At 41.4% G+C, this 18,197-nt stretch overlaps 1 protein-coding gene and 1 long non-coding RNA gene across 2 annotated transcripts in view; both read right to left on the bottom strand.

Moving 5' to 3' along the window:
• Window positions 1-10,385: 10,385 nt before the first annotated feature.
• LOC144888925 (uncharacterized) lies at window positions 10,386-13,025 on the bottom strand. Its single transcript, XR_013621473.1, has 4 exons — window positions 12,966-13,025; window positions 12,734-12,792; window positions 11,795-11,847; window positions 10,386-10,415 (listed from the first exon to the last, which is right to left on the bottom strand). It is a non-coding gene; the product is annotated as an uncharacterized LOC144888925 (long non-coding RNA).
• Window positions 13,026-17,140: 4,115 nt separating this feature from the next.
• The window catches only part of LOC144888934 (serine/threonine-protein kinase GA29083-like), a 91,789-nt gene continuing 90,732 nt past the window's right edge, over window positions 17,141-18,197 (bottom strand). The window contains exons 13-14 of the mRNA XM_078768707.1: window positions 17,396-17,466; window positions 17,141-17,251 (exon numbers count right to left, since the gene is read on the bottom strand). Of these exons, the coding sequence (XP_078624833.1) occupies window positions 17,141-17,251; window positions 17,396-17,466 (182 nt within the window). The remainder of the gene's footprint in view (window positions 17,252-17,395; window positions 17,467-18,197) is intronic.

The following is an 18,197-nucleotide window of genomic DNA, read 5'->3' as shown; positions in this document are numbered from 1 at the left end:
GAATGACCTTCAAAATGACCTTGAAGGTCAAGGCCGATCGACACCAAAAACTAATCAGCTGAGCGCCATACCACACCCTATATACCCACCAAGTTTGGAGATCATAAGATCAAAGTTACTAAAAAAATAAGGGTTTCGTTGACCTCCATGATTGACCCAATTGAATGACCTTCAAAATGACCTTGAAGGTCAAGGCCGATCGCCACCAAAAACTAATCAGCTGAGCGCCGGACCATATACTAGATTCCCATGAAGTTTGGAGACGATCCGATCAAAGTTACTCAAAAAATAAGGGTTTCGTTGACCTCCATGATTGACCGCAAAGTGACCTTGACCTTTGACCTTGACCTTCAAAATTTTGTGTGCTGAAGGGTATCTCTATAGGACTCTGATATGCGAAGTTACAGGAGTTTCCAATAATAACTGTGGTCTACAGAGTGATCTAAACGTGAAAAAAAAATGATTAACCACAAACAAAAAAACAAACAAACAAACAAACATACAAGCTAACTGATACATCTAGCAAAAACTTCGTTTTGGCAAGATAAAAACAAAAAAACAAACAAAATAAAACATCACCCACAGGGTGAACCGTATCTTGCCAGGGTTTCGTTGACCTCCATGATTGACCGCAAAGTGACCTTGACCTTTGACCTTGACCTTCATAATTTTGTGTGCTAAAGGGTATCTCTAAAAGACTCTGATATGCGAACTTACAAGAGTTTCCAAAGGGAACTGTGCTCTACAGAGTGACCTAAATAATGCGAACTAAAGCAATACAATATACATGAAAAGTGCAGTTTTTTCGTCATAACGCCGTCAAATGACGTCACATTGTCAAACTAGTTACATGTTTGGAAAGCACTCAACAAGGGCTTCAATTTGAGGTACTACTCGATATGGTAACTGAAACTTGAAAATTTTACCTTTTGGTCAAAATTGAATGACCTTCAAAATGACCTTGAAGGTCAAGGCCGATCGACACCAAAAACTAATCAACTGAGCGCCATACCACACCCTATATACCCACCAAGTTTGGAGATCATAAGATCAAAGTTACTCAAAAAATAAGGGTTTCGTAATTTGACCTTGGGGTCAATAATTTTCGACCTCCAGCACTAACCATGAAGGTCAAGGCCGATCGCCACCAAAAACTAATCAGCTGAGCGCCGGACCATATACTAGATTCCCATGAAGTTTGGAGACGATCCGATCAAAGTTACTCAAAAAATAAGGGTTTCGTTGACCTCCATGATTGACCGCAAAGTGACCTTGACCTTTGACCTTGACCTTCAAAATTTTGTGTGCTGAAGGGTATCTCTATAGGACTCTGATATGCGAAGTTACAGGAGTTTCCAATAATAACTGTGGTCTACAGAGTGATCTAAACGTGAAAAAAAATGATTAACCACAAACAAAAAAACAAAAAAACAAAAAAACAAACAAAATAAAACATCACCCACAGGGTGAACCGTATCTTGCCAGGGTTTCGTTGACCTCCATGATTGACCGCAAAGTGACCTTGACCTTTGACCTTGACCTTCATAATTTTGTGTGCTAAAGGGTATCTCTAAAAGACTCTGATATGCGAACTTACAAGAGTTTCCAAAGGGAACTGTGCTCTACAGAGTGACCTAAATAATGCGAACTAAAGCAATACAATATACATGAAAAGTGCAGTTTTTTCGTCATAACGCCGTCAAATGACGTCACATTGTCAAACTAGTTACATGTTTGGAAAGCACTCAACAAGGGCTTCAATTTGAGGTACTACTCGATATGGTAACTGAAACTTGAAAATTTTACCTTTTGGTCAAAATTGAATGACCTTCAAAATGACCTTGAAGGTCAAGGCCGATCGACACCAAAAACTAATCAACTGAGCGCCATACCACACCCTATATACCCACCAAGTTTGGAGATCATAAGATCAAAGTTACTCAAAAAATAAGGGTTTCGTAATTTGACCTTGGGGTCAATAATTTTCGACCTCCAGCGCTAACCATGAAGGTCAAGGCCGATCGCCACCAAAAACTAATCAGCTGAGCGCCGGACCATATACTAGATTCCCATGAAGTTTGGAGACGATCCGATCAAAGTTACTCAAAAAATAAGGGTTTCGTTGACCTCCATGATTGACCGCAAAGTGACCTTGACCTTTGACCTTGACCTTCAAAATTTTGTGTGCTGAAGGGTATCTCTATAGGACTCTGATATGCGAAGTTACAGGAGTTTCCAATAATAACTGTGGTCTACAGAGTGATCTAAACGTGAAAAAAAATGATTAACCACAAACAAAAAAACAAATAAAACTCACCCACAGGGTGAACCGTATCTTGCCTTGACAAATTGACCGCAAAGTGACCTTGACCTTCAAAATTTTGTGTGCTAAAGGGTATCTCTAAAAGACTCTGATATGCGAACTTACAAGAGTTTCCAGAAGGGAACTGTGCTCTACAGAGTGACCTAAACAATGCGAACTAAAGCAATACAATATACATGAAAAGTGCAGTTTTTTCGTCATAACGCCGTCAAATGCCGTCACATTGTCAAACTAGTTATATGTTTGGAAAGCACTCAACAAGGGCTTCAATTTGAGGTACTACTCGATATGGTAACTGAAACTTGAAAATTTTACCTTTTGGTCAAAATTGAATGACCTTCAAAATGACCTTGAAGGTCAAGGCCGATCGACACCAAAAACTAATCAACTGAGCGCCATACCACACCCTATATACCCACCAAGTTTGGAGATCATAAGATCAAAGTTACTCAAAAAATAAGGGTTTCGTAATTTGACCTTGGGGTCAATAATTTTCGACCTCCAGCGCTAACCATGAAGGTCAAGGCCGATCGCCACCAAAAACTAATCAGCTGAGCGCCGGACCATATACTAGATTCCCATGAAGTTTGGAGACGATCCGATCAAAGTTACTCAAAAAATTAGTGTTTCGTCGACCTCCATGATTGACCACAAAGTGACCTTGACCTTTGACCTTGACCTTCAAAATTTTGTGTGCTGAAGGGTATCTCTATAGGACTCTGATATGCGAAGTTACAGGAGTTTCCAATGACTCGATATGGTAACTGAAACTTGAAAATTTTACCTTTTGGTCAAAATTGAATGACCTTCAAAATGACCTTGAAGGTCAAGGCCGATCGACACCAAAAACTAATCAACTGAGCGCCATACCACACCCTATATACCCACCAAGTTTGGAGATCATAAGATCAAAGTTACTCAAAAAATAAGGGTTTCGTAATTTGACCTTGGGGTCAATAATTTTCGACCTCCAGCGCTAACCATGAAGGTCAAGGCCGATCGCCACCAAAAACTAATCAGCTGAGCGCCGGACCATATACTAGATTCCCATGAAGTTTGGAGACGATCCGATCAAAGTTACTCAAAAAATAAGGGTTTCGTCGACCTCCATGATTGACCACAAAGTGACCTTGACCTTTGACCTTGACCTTCAAAATTTTGTGTGCTGAAGGGTATCTCTATAGGACTCTGATATGCGAAGTTACAGGAGTTTCCAATAATAACTGTGGTCTACAGAGTGATCTAAACGTGAAAAAAAATGATTAACCACAAACAAAAAAACAAAAAAACAAAAAAACAAACAAAAAAACAAACATACAAGCTGACTAATACATCTTGCAAAAACTTCGTTTTGGCAAGATAAAAAACAAAAAAACAAACAAAAAAACAAACATACAAGCTGACTAATACATCTTGCAAAAACTTCGTTTTGGCAAGATAATAATAATAATACATTTATTTTGTATAGCGCTTTTCAAGAAACCCAAAGACGCTTTAACATGGTACATAAAACAAAGACAAAAGAGACAAAAATACATAATTAAATAACCAAACAGAAAGGAAGGAGAAGGAGAAGAGACGATCAGGGGTTGAATGCGGTGTTGAACAGGTGGGTCTTGAGTGATGATTTGAATGTGGTGAGTGAGGAGGAGTCTCTGATGGTTTGAGGCAGTGAGTTCCAGAGTGTGGGAGCAGCGATGGAGAAGGCCCTGTCCCCCCAGGATCTGAGTTTGGTCCGGATGGGGGGGGAACAGGAGGTTGGCAGCAGCAGAGCGGAGGGTGCGGGTGGGAGTGTGTCTGGGGAGGAGGTCAGCCAGGTAGGATGGGGCCAAGGTTATGAAGGGGTTTGTAGGTCAGAAGGAGGATTTTGGACTGGATTCTCTGGGAGATGGGGAGCCAGTGGAGCTTGCGAAGGACGGGGGTGATGTGGTCCCAGGCCCGGGAGCGGGTGAGTAGACAGGCAGCGGAGTTCTGAATGTATTGAAGTTTATTGATGATATTTGAGGGTGAACCATAGAAGAGGCTGTTGCAGTAGTCCAGACGGGAAGTGATGAAGGCGTGGATGAGGGTTTCTGCAGCTGTGGAGGAGAGGGATGGACGGAGACGGGCAATGTTTTTCAGATGAAAGAAGGCTGTCTTGGTGATCTGTTTAGTGTGTTTATCGAAGGAGAGGGTTTGATCAAAGATGATGCCAAGATTCCGGATGTGAGGGGAGGTGGGTACTGGGATACCGTCGATATTGAGGGTGAAGTTGTGGGTGGATTTGGTGAGCGTTTTTGGTCCAATAATGATTATTTCGGATTTATCACAGTTTAGTTTGAGGAAGTTGATTTGAAGCCAGTATTTTATTTCAGTGATGCAGTTTGTCAGGATAGAGTGGGTGACAGTGGAAATTGACTTGGCGGAAATGAAAAGCTGGATGTCATCGGCAAAGCAGTGGAATTGGAGACCATGGCGACGGATTAAGTGACCAAGGGGGAACAGGTACAGGATGAAGAGGAGGGGACCGAGAACTGAACCTTGGGGGACACCTTGGGGGAGGGGAGCGGTGGGGGATTTGCAGTTATTGATGGAGATGAACTGGTGCCTGTCGGGGAGGTATGATTTGATCCAAGAAAGGGCAGTGCCAGTGATGCTAAAGGTGGTTTCAAGTCGGGTAAGGAGGATGATGTGATTGATGGTGTCAAAGGCAGCGCTGAGGTCGAGAAGGATGAGAATGTTGAGGTTACCGGCGTCGGAGGAGAGAAGAAGATCGTTGGTGATTTTGAGGAGTGCAGTTTCCGTACTGTGGTTGAGGCGGAACCCGGATTGGAATGTTTCATACAGGTTATTGGCAGAGAGGTGATGTTTGAGTTGAGTGGCTACAGCACGTTCCAAAACCTTTGACAGAAAAGGTAGGTTGGAGATGGGTCTGAAGTTATTTGGGGTGTCAGGGTTGAGTCCAGGTTTTTTCAGAATGAGGGTGACAGCAGCGATTTTGAGGGATGGTGGGACGATGCCAGTAGACAGGGAGGAGTTTATCGTTGCAGTGATAAGTGGAGAGAGAGCAGGAAGGCAAGCCTTAACAAAGCTGAAGGGGATGGGGTCCAGAGTGCAGGTGGCAGTTTTCATTCCTGTGAGGAGTTCAGAGAGGTCAGTAGGGGAGACTGGGGAAAACTGAGATAGGGGTTGGCAGGACAAGGGGGGGCAGATGGTTTGAGGGGGAACAGGTGCAGTAGTGGTTAAGCTGCTGTAGATGTTGTCTATCTTGCTTTGGAAGAATGAAAGGAAAGAAATGCAGTTGTCGACTGTGAATGACTGGGTGGTGGTATCGAGGGGGCTGAGGAGTTTGTTTATTGTGGAGAAGAGTGCTTTTGGGTTTCCGGAGCAAGAGTGGATTATTTGAGAGTAGTAGGTGGAGCGGGCGCGGGAAAGGGCATCTTTGTAATGCTGCAGAATAACAATGGACAGAATATCACCGTGTTCAGATGTGTGTGCATTGTGGAAATGAGACATCAATTTCATCAATTAGTCTTTGTCTTCATCTTTGCCAGGCAGAAGTTCACATACCATATCCCTTCATAAGAGGTCAAGGGCTCAGAACATGCAGAATTGACGAATAAATAATGAAAATAGGAACTGCATAATGCGAGGGGCAGTCTTGGAATCTGTGACACAGGAGGAGGATCTGGGGGTGGTCGTTGATATGAGCGGGGTGGAGGAGGCGGTGTGTAAGTTCGCAGAACTTTTGAAGACCAAGACCTCCTGATGTCTTGAAAATCCCATCAAAGTAATTGCATATTTAGTATGTCAATGCAGTGCCAACTGTACTAATAAGCTGATACTCATTTTGCTAACCTCAGAAAGATGACAGTCTGAGTCAACCCACCTGGTGTAAAGCTCATTGGGTTTTAGTTTGGGTTTACAGAGATAAATTACAATTCAATAGACAGTGTTCGCACTGTTTCGAAATTTGAGAGGCCTCACCTTGAATCATGTGTATAGCTTTGGTCACCACATCTGAAGAAGGACTGAGTCGCTGCTATATACAGCATGTGGAGGATTCAGAATTCCCGGTTTAGCTAGATTAATCTAGGAAGAGTGGCTTCAGGAGACAGGCCATTTTCCATTAGAAAGGAGGTGATTACGACAGGATCTTATTGAGATGTTTAAGATGATGAAGGTTATCGACAAAATAGGTGCAGAAGCGTTTTTCAGCAGAATAGAGGTGATCAGACCAGGATCCATGGCCTAAGGCAGTAATAAGGAAGGGGTATTATCTATCTATAATTCCATTAATCTCAGTGTGTATGTGTGTATGTGTGTATGTGTGTATGTGTGTATGTGTGTATGTTTGTCTGTGACCGCTGTTTCTCGACAACCACGGGTCCGATATACTTTAAACTTGCCAGGTATATTGCTGGGGACCCGAGGATGTGCCTTTTCAAGGTTTCATATTAATTGGACAAGTACTTACCGAGCTATGTCCAAAAAACGATTCAACCAATCAGAGAGCAGCGAGTTATCGCATGTGCCGAACGTGGCGAACACACTCTGCCTCGGACGGCACATTTGAGAGCGTATTCATTTATTTCACGTTGGCAAACTATGTTGCCCCTATGTTGGCGTTAAACTATGTTTTAAAACTAATTAAAACCATTTCATGTAAATAGAGGGGGGGGATTGTCACTGTACTCACAAGCCGTTCGCCGTTCGCTTTGGCGTTGCGAATGGACCAAAACATTTCATGGACCAAACCATTTCATGTAAAGCGTTAGCCGTTCGCTTTGGCGTTGCGAATGGACCAAACCATTTCATGGACCAAACCATTTCATGTAAATAGAGGGGGCGGGGGATTGTCACCGTACTCGCACCCACGTACCCACGTACCCACGTACGGGCATTGCACCCACGTACGGGCATGCCCTAGTCTATCTATGATTCCATTAATCTCTGTGTGTATGTGTGTATGTGTGTATGTGTGTATGTGTGTATGTGTGTATGTTTGTCTGTGACCGCTGTTTCTCGACAACCACGGGTCCGATATACTTTAAACTTGCCAGGTATATTGCTGGGGACCCGAGGATGTGCCTTTTCAAGGTTTCATATTAATCGGACAAGTACTTACCGAGCTATGTCCAAAAAACGATTCAACCAATCAGAGAGCAGCGAGTTATCGCGTGTGCCGAACGTGCCGAACAGACTCTGCCTCGGACGGCACATTTGAGAGCGTATTCATTTATTTCACGTTGGCAAACTATGTTGCCGCTATGTTGGCGTTAAACTATGTTTTAAAACTAATTTGCGATTCTTTCGCTTTCCTGCGCGTTTGTGCACGCTATGGCGATTTCTTTACCAAACTCCGGAAGCCGTTCGCTTTGGACCAAACCATTTCATGTAAATAGAGGGGGGGGGGGGTTGTCACCGTACTCGCAAGCCGTTCGCTTTGGACCAAACCATTTCATGTAAATAGAGGGGGGGGATATAATTTTAGATATAGATATAGTACGGGCATGCCCTAGTTCTCAGAAAGCAGTCAATGCACGGAATGATCTCCTTGGAAAGTGAGCGGCAGCAGAAACAGCAGATCAGGTTAAACTGGAATTAGTTAGGCACCTTTAAGTTTTGAGGATGGAGGAGTTCATGGACATTGGCAGGACTGGTTGGTAGCTTAGGTATCGACGAGTGATTGTGCACTTATTTGTATACAAATTTGTAGATGCTTTGGGTTATTGCCATGTAAATTAAAATCTTAGATTACAATGCACAATTAATAGTTATGCATGTCCTTTTGCAAAAAAAAATTATTATGAGCCTGTACCCCGCACAGCAGAAGATAGAAGATAGGGTTTTGCAATCACGTGTGTGTGTGTGTGTGTGTGTGTGTGTGTGTGTGTGTGTGTGTGTGTGTGTGTGTGTGTGTGTGTGTGTGTGTGTGTGTGTGTAACAATCGATTTTGCTGCTTTGACATGTCAACGGTTTCCATGACAACGGGCTTGTTTTAACTATTGTTTTCATCAAGTTTAGTTCGGTTACAAAGCGGATGCAGAGAAGCTTTGCATTTTGAGATGCCTTCTAGTTATTATTATTGTTGTCTATTTTGATTAACTTTTGTTGAAAGAAAATCATGGACAATTCTATTAAATGTTGATTTTTCCCACCAAAAAGTAAAGCATTTCAGGTACATATAGTGAAACTACAATCACCAAGCTTCCTTTCGCAGAACATCACCAAATGGCATCTGCCATCTACCATTTAAAAGGAAAGCTTTGCCTTTCATTTGCTTCTTATGCACAGCACGTCAGATACTGGCTTCTTGTTTATTGGTGTCTGAGAAAACGAATCTGGATGAAAAATGTTTGTTCTAGAAGAATTCCCAAGTTAGTAATGTAGCACAGTGTACCAGCAGTTGCCCAAGCCCTTTAAATAAATATTTTATATGGCCAGTAAATGTTCACATTCTCACATTGCTTACCTCTGCACAGGCTGGAGAAAGGTAGTGTGTACTGAGCAACAAAGTCATTGCATGAAGCTGTCATGATCCTCCACTACAAAACGAACTAGATGGTATTCAGAGAAAACCCTACCCTATCCCTGCGCAGTCAACTTGGTGTGAGCCAACTTTTCTATTTTTGAATCTTTTTTTTAAAATCCGATATGGCTGCCAGACCACGTGAGCGATGACATCATAAATGTATATTCTCTAAATAATTGCTGCATAGATCATGCTCAATAAATTTCAAACTGATCAGACTAAGCGTTGTCCCTGTTGAATTATGACATCATAATCATGGCACCAATGACATCATCATTAACAACACCTATTCCCCATATGGAGTTATTTACAATGAGCCACGTTTCAATTTTTTAAATACTGACATGGCACACACTTTACTTTACTGAAATGCAGACGCAAACGTTATATTTTCGTCAAAAATCGTCGGAATTTCGCCGTATCTGTTTTGGTCGTGTGTTAATATACCTTAACGATAGACAAATCTGAAATCAGAATTTTATTTGAGGTCAAAATGATCCCGTGAGGTCGCTCCGTACTTTGCATGCTCGTCATGAGCAGTGTGATAATTAATTCCATGCCCACTCCAGAAGAGACTTCTTCTTCACGCAATAATAACTTCTAGCTTCCAGACCGTACATCCAATCATCTTGAAATTTTGCACACTTGTTACACTTCATTACATCTACTATAATATAAAGTTTTATGTCGATCAATGAAGCGGTTCAAGAGTTATACATTTTTTTATATTTTCGTTTAATTATTTATATCTGCCAAACCACGTCACCTATTGCAAATTCCAAAAGGTAATTTTAGTAGACTGATATGCTGAACACATCTGTGATGTTTCCCCTCCATAGGATCAAAAATGAGGGAGGAGCTAGGTTTTAAAAGTTTACGCTTAAAAACGTCATAACCCTGAAACCATGTGACGCATGACGTCATGCTCAGTGACTTTTTTGATCGTCATGGGTATGCGATTCTGCCTGTAAAGTTTGGCCTCGATTTGTTCAGTCGTTATGGAGAAAATTGGATTTTAGTGACGGCCCAAAACAATATGGCGGCCGAACAACGTAACCTAAAACGTCATTATAATTTTATTTCGGCATCAATTTATACCGAGAAGATGCTCAAGAAATTTCATCCTGATCAGATAAAGTTTTTTTTACTTGCCAAATTATGACGTCATAACGGCGGCACCTTTGACGTCATCATTCACATATGTTATTCCGCATGGAGAGTTCTTTGCAATGAGACCTGTCAATTATTTCTGTGCAGCGGTCTTTGAGATATAGAGGTGCAAAGTTTTTTGGTTTTACCAAGATGGCGCCCGTACCACATGACCTGTGACGTCATAATATTCACTAAAATATTCTACAGGAGGCCCTCCTATGGTGAAAATTTCATGTCAATCGGACCAACGGTTGCCGAGAAAATGAATTTTTAAAATGCTGACACGGCACACACTTTACTTTACTGAAATGCAGACACGCAAGTACGTACGTACGTACGTACCCGAATGCTTAACCCTGCCTTTCGCTTCCTGAGTGCAGGGTAATAAGAGCCAGCTCAGAGACTCGTTCCACTCAGGGCTGAAGCCTGTGGAGGTTAGAATATAGATAAATAATATGTTGATGGTTTTTAAAGACAGCTAAGATCAGTTTTTAAAGAGAGCTAAGATCAGACATCAAGAAGATATGTCTGTACTTACCAGATTTGTTTACATCACTGGGGTACATTAATTAACAACTAATTTCTTTCAAAATAACATTACATGTGTAAGAGGTTTGACCTTGCAAATCCAGTTTTATAGGGGGCGCTATTCTACAGCAACCAGTCGACATTGCTCAAAGCTCTTAGATTTTTGTTTATATTTTTCGTTATTACCCTCGCCACAGGAGAGGGTATTGCATTTGGGTCCGTTTATTACTTGGCAAAAAAATTATTTTAAAAAAATAATTATGTTCATCACTCCGGATTGTGTGTGTGTGTTTGTTTGTTGGTGTGTGTTTGTGTGACTGTCCGCTCACTTATACTTGCCTGCAGGTCACAATTTTAAACATCTTCACAAAACTTCAACAAACGGTAGAGTTTGTGGTCAGACAAAATCCTATATATTTTTGAAGTCAAAAGTTCAAAATCCTCAATTTTCATCTGATTGACTTAAAATTTGAATAGGATTTTCATATCAGCTAACTGAATTCAACCACCAACTATTTTGGAGATCAACGTAGGCCAAAAGGTCAACATAGGCCAAACTTCTAAAATTTACAATTTTCATCGATTAATTTAACTTGAAGAAGATTTGCATGTCAGGTCACATAATTCAACCACCAATTATTTGTGAGGTCAAAAGGATGCTCTACCGAGTGCCATTCTACTTTGTTCTCTTTTGCGAGGTGTCGCTCCATGAGTGATTTTTCATTTGTTTGTCTGTCTGTCTGTCTGTTTGGCCGCACAAAATGAGGATGCTTTTCTCTGCAACCGTTGATCCGATTACAAAAAAAAATTCACCAGAGGAGCACCTCCTCATGTAGAATTTTCTAATGATAATTATGACGTCAAAGGTCACGTGGTACGGGCATCATCTTGGAAAAAATGAAAAACTTTGCACCTCTATATCTCCAAAAGTGCTGAATAGAAAAAAATGTGACATCACTCATTGTAAGGAACTCTCCATGGGGAATAAAATCTGTTTATGATGTCATAGGTGCGTGCCTTCATTATGACATCATAATTCGACATGTACAAAACTTCATCCGATCAAGATGAAATTTCTTGAGCATCAGAGGGATAAATTTGTGAAGAAAATAAAAGATGGTGTCAACGGTCACGTGGTTCCACCGCCATATTTGTTTGAACACAAAAGCCTTAAAAACACATCATATTGAGGGTCTGCAATCTCTGATTGCTCTTTCTTGTTGTACTTGTAAAGAGACGATAATTATTTCATGAAAAGATTAATTCTCAAAACTCACCAGTTGGCGACTCTTCCTCAACAGATTCATTTGTCACTTTAGGCTCAGCATTCCTGCAGAAAATAAAGATTTCATAAAGCTGTCGTTAAATAAATGTCGCAAATAAGAAACAATGTGAGAATAAAAATAGCAGTCACGGAGATGAAAAACAGACTGCATCGGGTATTTGTGTTTGCTACATTTAGACAGCAAACAACACCACTACCCTGTGCTACCCTAACGCGCATCTTCAAATACAGTTGACAATGAAGCCAAGAAGTGTCAAGTGGTAAAGACGATGTGAAGATCACCAGAGTTGTTTTTTTTAACCACACTTTTTTCTTTCCCCTTCATGTTGCAAGCACCTACACTCACCTCTGAGCTGTCTAGCCTGGGTTTGAATCCGAGAGAGTTCTAAAGGATCATTATACAGGGTTCTAAAGGGTAATTCTTATGGGTTTATTTCTCTGCGTGTTGTTTCTGAGGCCTCACAGGCCTCCGGTTTACATGAACCGCTGCACGCTGCAAATTACCAGCGTTAGGCTATGGTTACGTGAGTGGGTGCAAGTGTGGTATTTGGAGATGCCAGTGTTTCCTGAGAAGAAGAAAACAAGACTGAAAGTCTACCAGTGGTGTCGCCATTGTAATCAAATATACGCTTTAGAAACCTTTACAATTAAGCTTTGGAACCCTCCAGAACTCTTTAGAATTACACTTTTGAGACAACGGATCTCGTCTGAACCCTTAGCTTTGATAAACTGGAAAGACATATGGCACGATTGAAGTCTAACGCACTCGGACCTGGAACCAGAAGTTAGTGTTTATTTTGTTCAAGACTTGCCCTGCTTCCATATTATAAGTTCACGTTCTCCATCACGATGCTCTTCCATGAGACTCCATTTTGCAGAGAAACTACAAGAATGGAACGTGTAAAAAGAGAAAAAAATGAGTGCCAGTTACCATAAAGATTCCACCTGGTCCTGGTGATTTTCCTTGAACCAAGTGTGGTTCACAACTTCCTGCAAAACAATGAATGTGTTGGAATCAAATATAAACATGATCAGGAATCACCTGCACTGGTGAGCAATTGCATTTTGATCCACAATAACAGGATGTCAGCAATCCCCAGCATGTGTGAACATTCTTGTTCATGCAAGTAAAATACCGCAGTTGAAAACTATCAATCCCTCACCGTCATAGTGAACCTCTCCATTGGATCCTTCCGAAGCATCGCAGTCAGAAGGGAAACCAATGTTTCCCTTGCAAAGGTTGGTGAACTGTTTCCCACAATGAAGTCAGTCTTGTCATGTGACGTCTGCAAAGAAGCAAAACAAATGTATTTGTGACCGAATCCTAAACAATCGTTGCAATCGAATACTTACATTTGCATAAAAAGCATATTCCAAACAAGCACTCACCGATGCAAATAACAAAGGTTTGACTCAAAACTCATAAAATACATTTTCATTCATCAAATAAGTTATGGTTGGTGTACAACACAAAAGTTTTGCTGAAATAGAAACAATCTCAGCTCAATAATTGGATATTAAGTACAGTATATGTGGGTTTATTCGGCCGAGGGCGAGCGAAGCGAGGACAAGGCTGCTTATTCCTGATACAGTGCCTTCAGAAAGTATTTACACCCCTCGACTTTTTTTCTAATATCTTGTTGTGTTACAGGCTGAATTTAAAATGGATGACCGATATTTCTTTGGTCACTGATCGACACATAATACGGTATTTCCCAGTGTATTAATCACGCTTATTTATCTGCAAAAAAGTTAAAAGTGGGGAGTGCGGTTAATACACAGATATAGAAAAAAAAGTCTCAAAAACAATCAATGCTGAATTTCAAATACAGACTTGGCATTTAATATGGAATTTTTTTTTTTTCTTGACTTGGGTTTACTTTCTGAACTCAGTATATCAATCAGATGAGTTTATTTTACCCTTCGGTGATGTCTTTGTTGAAAGAACCATGTCACTGATTGTCTTTCACAGCAAGAAGTCAATAACAGGATTATATCACAGGTGGCATGACAAAATGTAAGGACAGGTACATTTGACGATTGGCTTCACAATCGGGTATACAAGGGTTGTTGCGTTCTGTATTAGTGGAAAACAACTGCTGCACGTCTACAAAAGTTATTGCCGCTTCCTCTGGTGATGGTCCGTCAACTTGACAATGCTGTTTGTCATGGAGTGGTGGCTTTACGAAATTCTGGCATGAAACAGCGTGCTATTGCTCGGAAGTATGGCATCACTCAAGGTCAGGTGTCAAAGATCCTGAAACGAAATGCTCAGAGGGGTGTCCCTACTCCAATACCGAGGCCAGGACGTCCACGCAGAACCACAAGGAGAGATGATCACCAGCTACACCGGTTAGTCTGCAATGGCCGTACCAAGTCAGCTAATCGGCTTAGGGCTGAGTGGCAGCAACTGACAAATGTGCCTGTATCCAGAAGGCTAGTCAACCAACGACTGGTTCAAGCAGGCGATCGTGCCAGGCGTCCCCTGAGAAAGCCATCCCTGACCAGACAACACAGCCAGCGCCGATTGCAGTGGGCCAGAGAGCACCGTCAATGGCAGCCAGGACACTGGAATCACGTGACCTTCAGTGACGAGTCTAGATTTCTGGTCGATCGTCAAGATGGCCGCGTCTAAGTGCGCAGACAAGTGCATGAAGCCCACAACGAAGATTGTATAGTGCCAAGAGTCCAAGCTGGAGGTGGTGGGGTGACCCTTTGGGCTGCTTTTCATGCAGGGGGCAAAACTGACCTGGTTGTTCTGAATGGAAACCTGAACCAGTTCAAGTACAGGGTCATTCTGGAAGAAACATTGCTTCCATTTGCTCGTGCAGCCTTTCGAGGAAACTTTGTCTTCCAAGATGACTATGCACGGCCTCATCGTGCTCGCATGATCCAACACTTTCTTGCTGACCGTGGTGTAGAGCATATGGAGTGGCCTGCCATGTCCCCGGATATGAATCCGATAGAGAACTTGTGGGCAGAATTAACGCGTCAAATCGACAACTTGGACCAGCAGCCTACCTATGTGCGTGAATTGCAGCAGACTATTGTCACTTCATGGCAAGCGATTCCTGTCCAAACCTTGGCAAATCTCGTGAACAGCATGCCTCGACGTGTACGTGCTCTCCTGAATGCTCGTGGGGGTTACACGAAGTACTGAACTGTAATTTTACTGTCCGTAATCCCAGTCATAATTTAGCTTTTGTTTTTCTTGAAAAAAACTTTGGCTAATGTGCAAAATAAAGAGATACTTCTGGAAAACGTACAGAAGTTTAACACAGTACTGTCCGTGAATTGAGTTCGATATCAGTTTACATCACTTTCAAGGATCAATTTATTTGCTTCGAAATGTCAAATGTGGTTTTTGTTTCTTTTCAAGGTCACATTAACAAAATCTAGAATAATTTCAACATAATTCCAATGAACTTTTGGTTCTAAGTCATCTTGAAAAGTAAGTTCACCCCCACAAAAAAAATATTCCATATTAAATGCCAAGTCTGTATATTCCAGTTGTCACATATATAACCAGAAGATCTACATTCCACATATCGGGGAACGTTTAGAGCTCCAGGGCCAGGTTTACAATGGCTCCTGTGGCGCCTCGGTGCCAGGCCCCCATTCAGAAGGGGCCCTTAATGACCAAGATATATATTTCTAAAGTGTATACATTGCACTATGTTTATAGAGAGATTATGTGTAGAATATAATACTGCTTTTAAAAAATTGGGGCAATGACCCTGGGCACAGGCTGAAACACAACAAAAATACCTTCTCAAGGCACTGTATGTGAAATACTCAAGACTCCCTTCACACAACACCCCATTCGAAATGGCACCTCCTACACACCACATTCATGATCATGACAGCATTTTCAAAAATACTCACTTCAATAATATTACGTCCATCAAAATGAAGTCCAACAAATAATTTTGTGAACAGGACGCCAAGTGCCCACACATCGACTGGGGGACCTTCGTAGCCATGTGCTGTGATCTCTGGTGCCATATAGCCACGTGTGCCACAGCAGGTAAACATTTTCTCACCACGTGTCAAAAAACTTCTGGCAGCTTTAAAGTCGATGACCTTCACGATCCCCTTATTGGTGAAAAGCACGTTTTGTGTCTGGAGAATAAACATAAATAAATATGTTAAAATATAAAATATATATTTGGTGATAAATGATGTTGAAGGAAATATGCAAATTTAAATGTGATGGGCAGGCAGGAAGAAAATTCCAGAAAGAGAAAACTTTAAAAAACATCCTCTACCAATGTCAGTCATTAGTTTACATAAAATGGAGGAGGTTGAAGCGAGAGCAGATAGCAAGGAGTATAAACAATAGAGTTGCAGGAAGTGAGACTTGGTTTAACTAAATGAGAGGAATCGAAGGCCACTCGATGTAGAGGTGTGAAAGGAAAGAGAAAAATCAGAGGAAGTGTCGCAATCTTGGCAAAGGACAACATTGTATCAAGAGAAAAGAGCGATCTGGAGCAGGGAATGAATGAAGAGTGTTCTGTGTGGATGGAGATTAGGGATGGAAGAGTTGTTAGGCACGTATAAGTAGGCTCTTGGAGTGATGGAAAAGTAAGATTAAAAGGTTCATTTAGAATTCAGAAAGGATTGTGGTGAGGGAAGAGCACTGATCATGGGTGATATTAATTTGCCAGGGATAGACTGGTTTCAGAAACAGGGAAAGAGCAGAGGAGAAATTTCGTGATCTTGTCCAGGATTGCCTTTTAATGCAGTTTGTCGATAATCCAATGAAGAACGGAGTGTTAGACTTCTTATGAGGTAATAATTTGAATATGGTGGAGAAGGTTGAGGAAGAACAGTATTTATGGACAAGTGACCATAACCTCATGGTGTAAGTGGGTTCTGATTGGATTCTGATCCAAGATCGAGATTGTAGGATGAGGTTACCAGACGTCAGGAAGGTAAATTTTGAGAGTTTGAGGAGAGTTTCCTTAAATTTGGAAAAACTACCAGGAGAGCAATCAGTTTCAGAGAAATGGGCAACCTTCAAAGAGGAAATGAACAACATCTTCACAATGTCGCCGTTAATAGAAATATCAAAATTAAACACAAATTCCAACAGTGGGGGTTGTATTTTTCACACACAACAACCGAGCTGGATTGGGTATTTAATTTTAATATCTTACTTTCTATTTATATTTCAAGTTTAACTCATTATATAATAAACACAAAAGGGTCCATTTGTGACAGATCCCCCCTCTTTTCCTCCATTGTAGGTCATCACCCAACAATATGAATTTTGCTCTTTCCTCCACCTTCCACTCCCCACTCCCATTCCTTCCTTTGCTCCACCAAAAAATGGTTTTCATTGCAGTGTTATGAGGAACGTATCACGGTCTGCACTGGTGTAGTTAGTTACCTTTATATCCCTGTGCACAATGTTCTGGTAGTGCATGAACTCAACAGCATCAGCCATCTGGGGAGAGGAGGAGATTAAATATTCAAACATGGACACAGATTGTGGTTGTTAAGATTTTACAATTTTGAGTGCAATTCTTTCTGTCCTATTTCAAACCACATTATAAACATCACACCGAGGCTGAAACCAACTTCAGCTCACCTGCTTCATGGGACACCACAACTCTCTTTCTGTAAGTTTCCTCAGAAGAAGAATTTGGGAAGTGAGTGAACCTGCACACATCAGACAGCAACATACAAGGGAAACGCAATGAGATTCTTCATTTTTAAGAAACCAATAGAGGAAAAGTTGTTTTGTTTTTGAAGATTTGAATGTTTCATTGTTAAAATAAACACAAAATGAGAAAGATAAAAATTTGTATGCAAAATAAAAGGTCAGGGAAGAAAGAGCAAGGTGACTGAGGGCCATAGTTGGACACAATTAGGGAAAAGAAAGAACAAGAAAAGTGCAGGAAGATAGGGAGAGAGAGATAGAGGGGGGGAGGAGTAAACACAGGACAATGGAAGTGAAGGGCAGAATGAAAAGAGGGTTCAAGGGAAAAAAAATATCGAGGAAAGGATGTAGGGTGACATGAGATGGTGGTGCACCACATGCATTAAGACTTCGAGGGGAGAATGTGAATGAATAGTTTCCGGAGGACAGTTGCAGAAATGTGAGAAAAGAGGAATAAAAAGTGGAGGTGTGTGGAAAGTGTGCACTTTAAGTTTAACCAGGAGGGGATTACTGCAGGAACTTGTGTCGTGAAGGAAAGGGAGACTTATCAGTCTCTTCCAAGACACTCTGCCTTTTGACAGGCCGCATAAATGAGATGAGCCACCCCATCTGCCATGTTGAGAACTGGCAATGTGTTTCAGCCTCATCACGTGATATGACAATAATTTTGAGAGCTTCTTATTTCACAGAAACCAAATCAGTTTATGATGCTGCCATCTCATTACCTCAA

This window comes from Myxine glutinosa, unplaced genomic scaffold (assembly GCF_964187855.1).
Source record: "Myxine glutinosa unplaced genomic scaffold, kmMyxGlut1.1 SCAFFOLD_154, whole genome shotgun sequence".
NCBI classification, from domain to species: domain Eukaryota; kingdom Metazoa; phylum Chordata; class Myxini; order Myxiniformes; family Myxinidae; genus Myxine; species Myxine glutinosa.
This window is presented reverse-complemented; position numbering and strand designations above follow the sequence as displayed.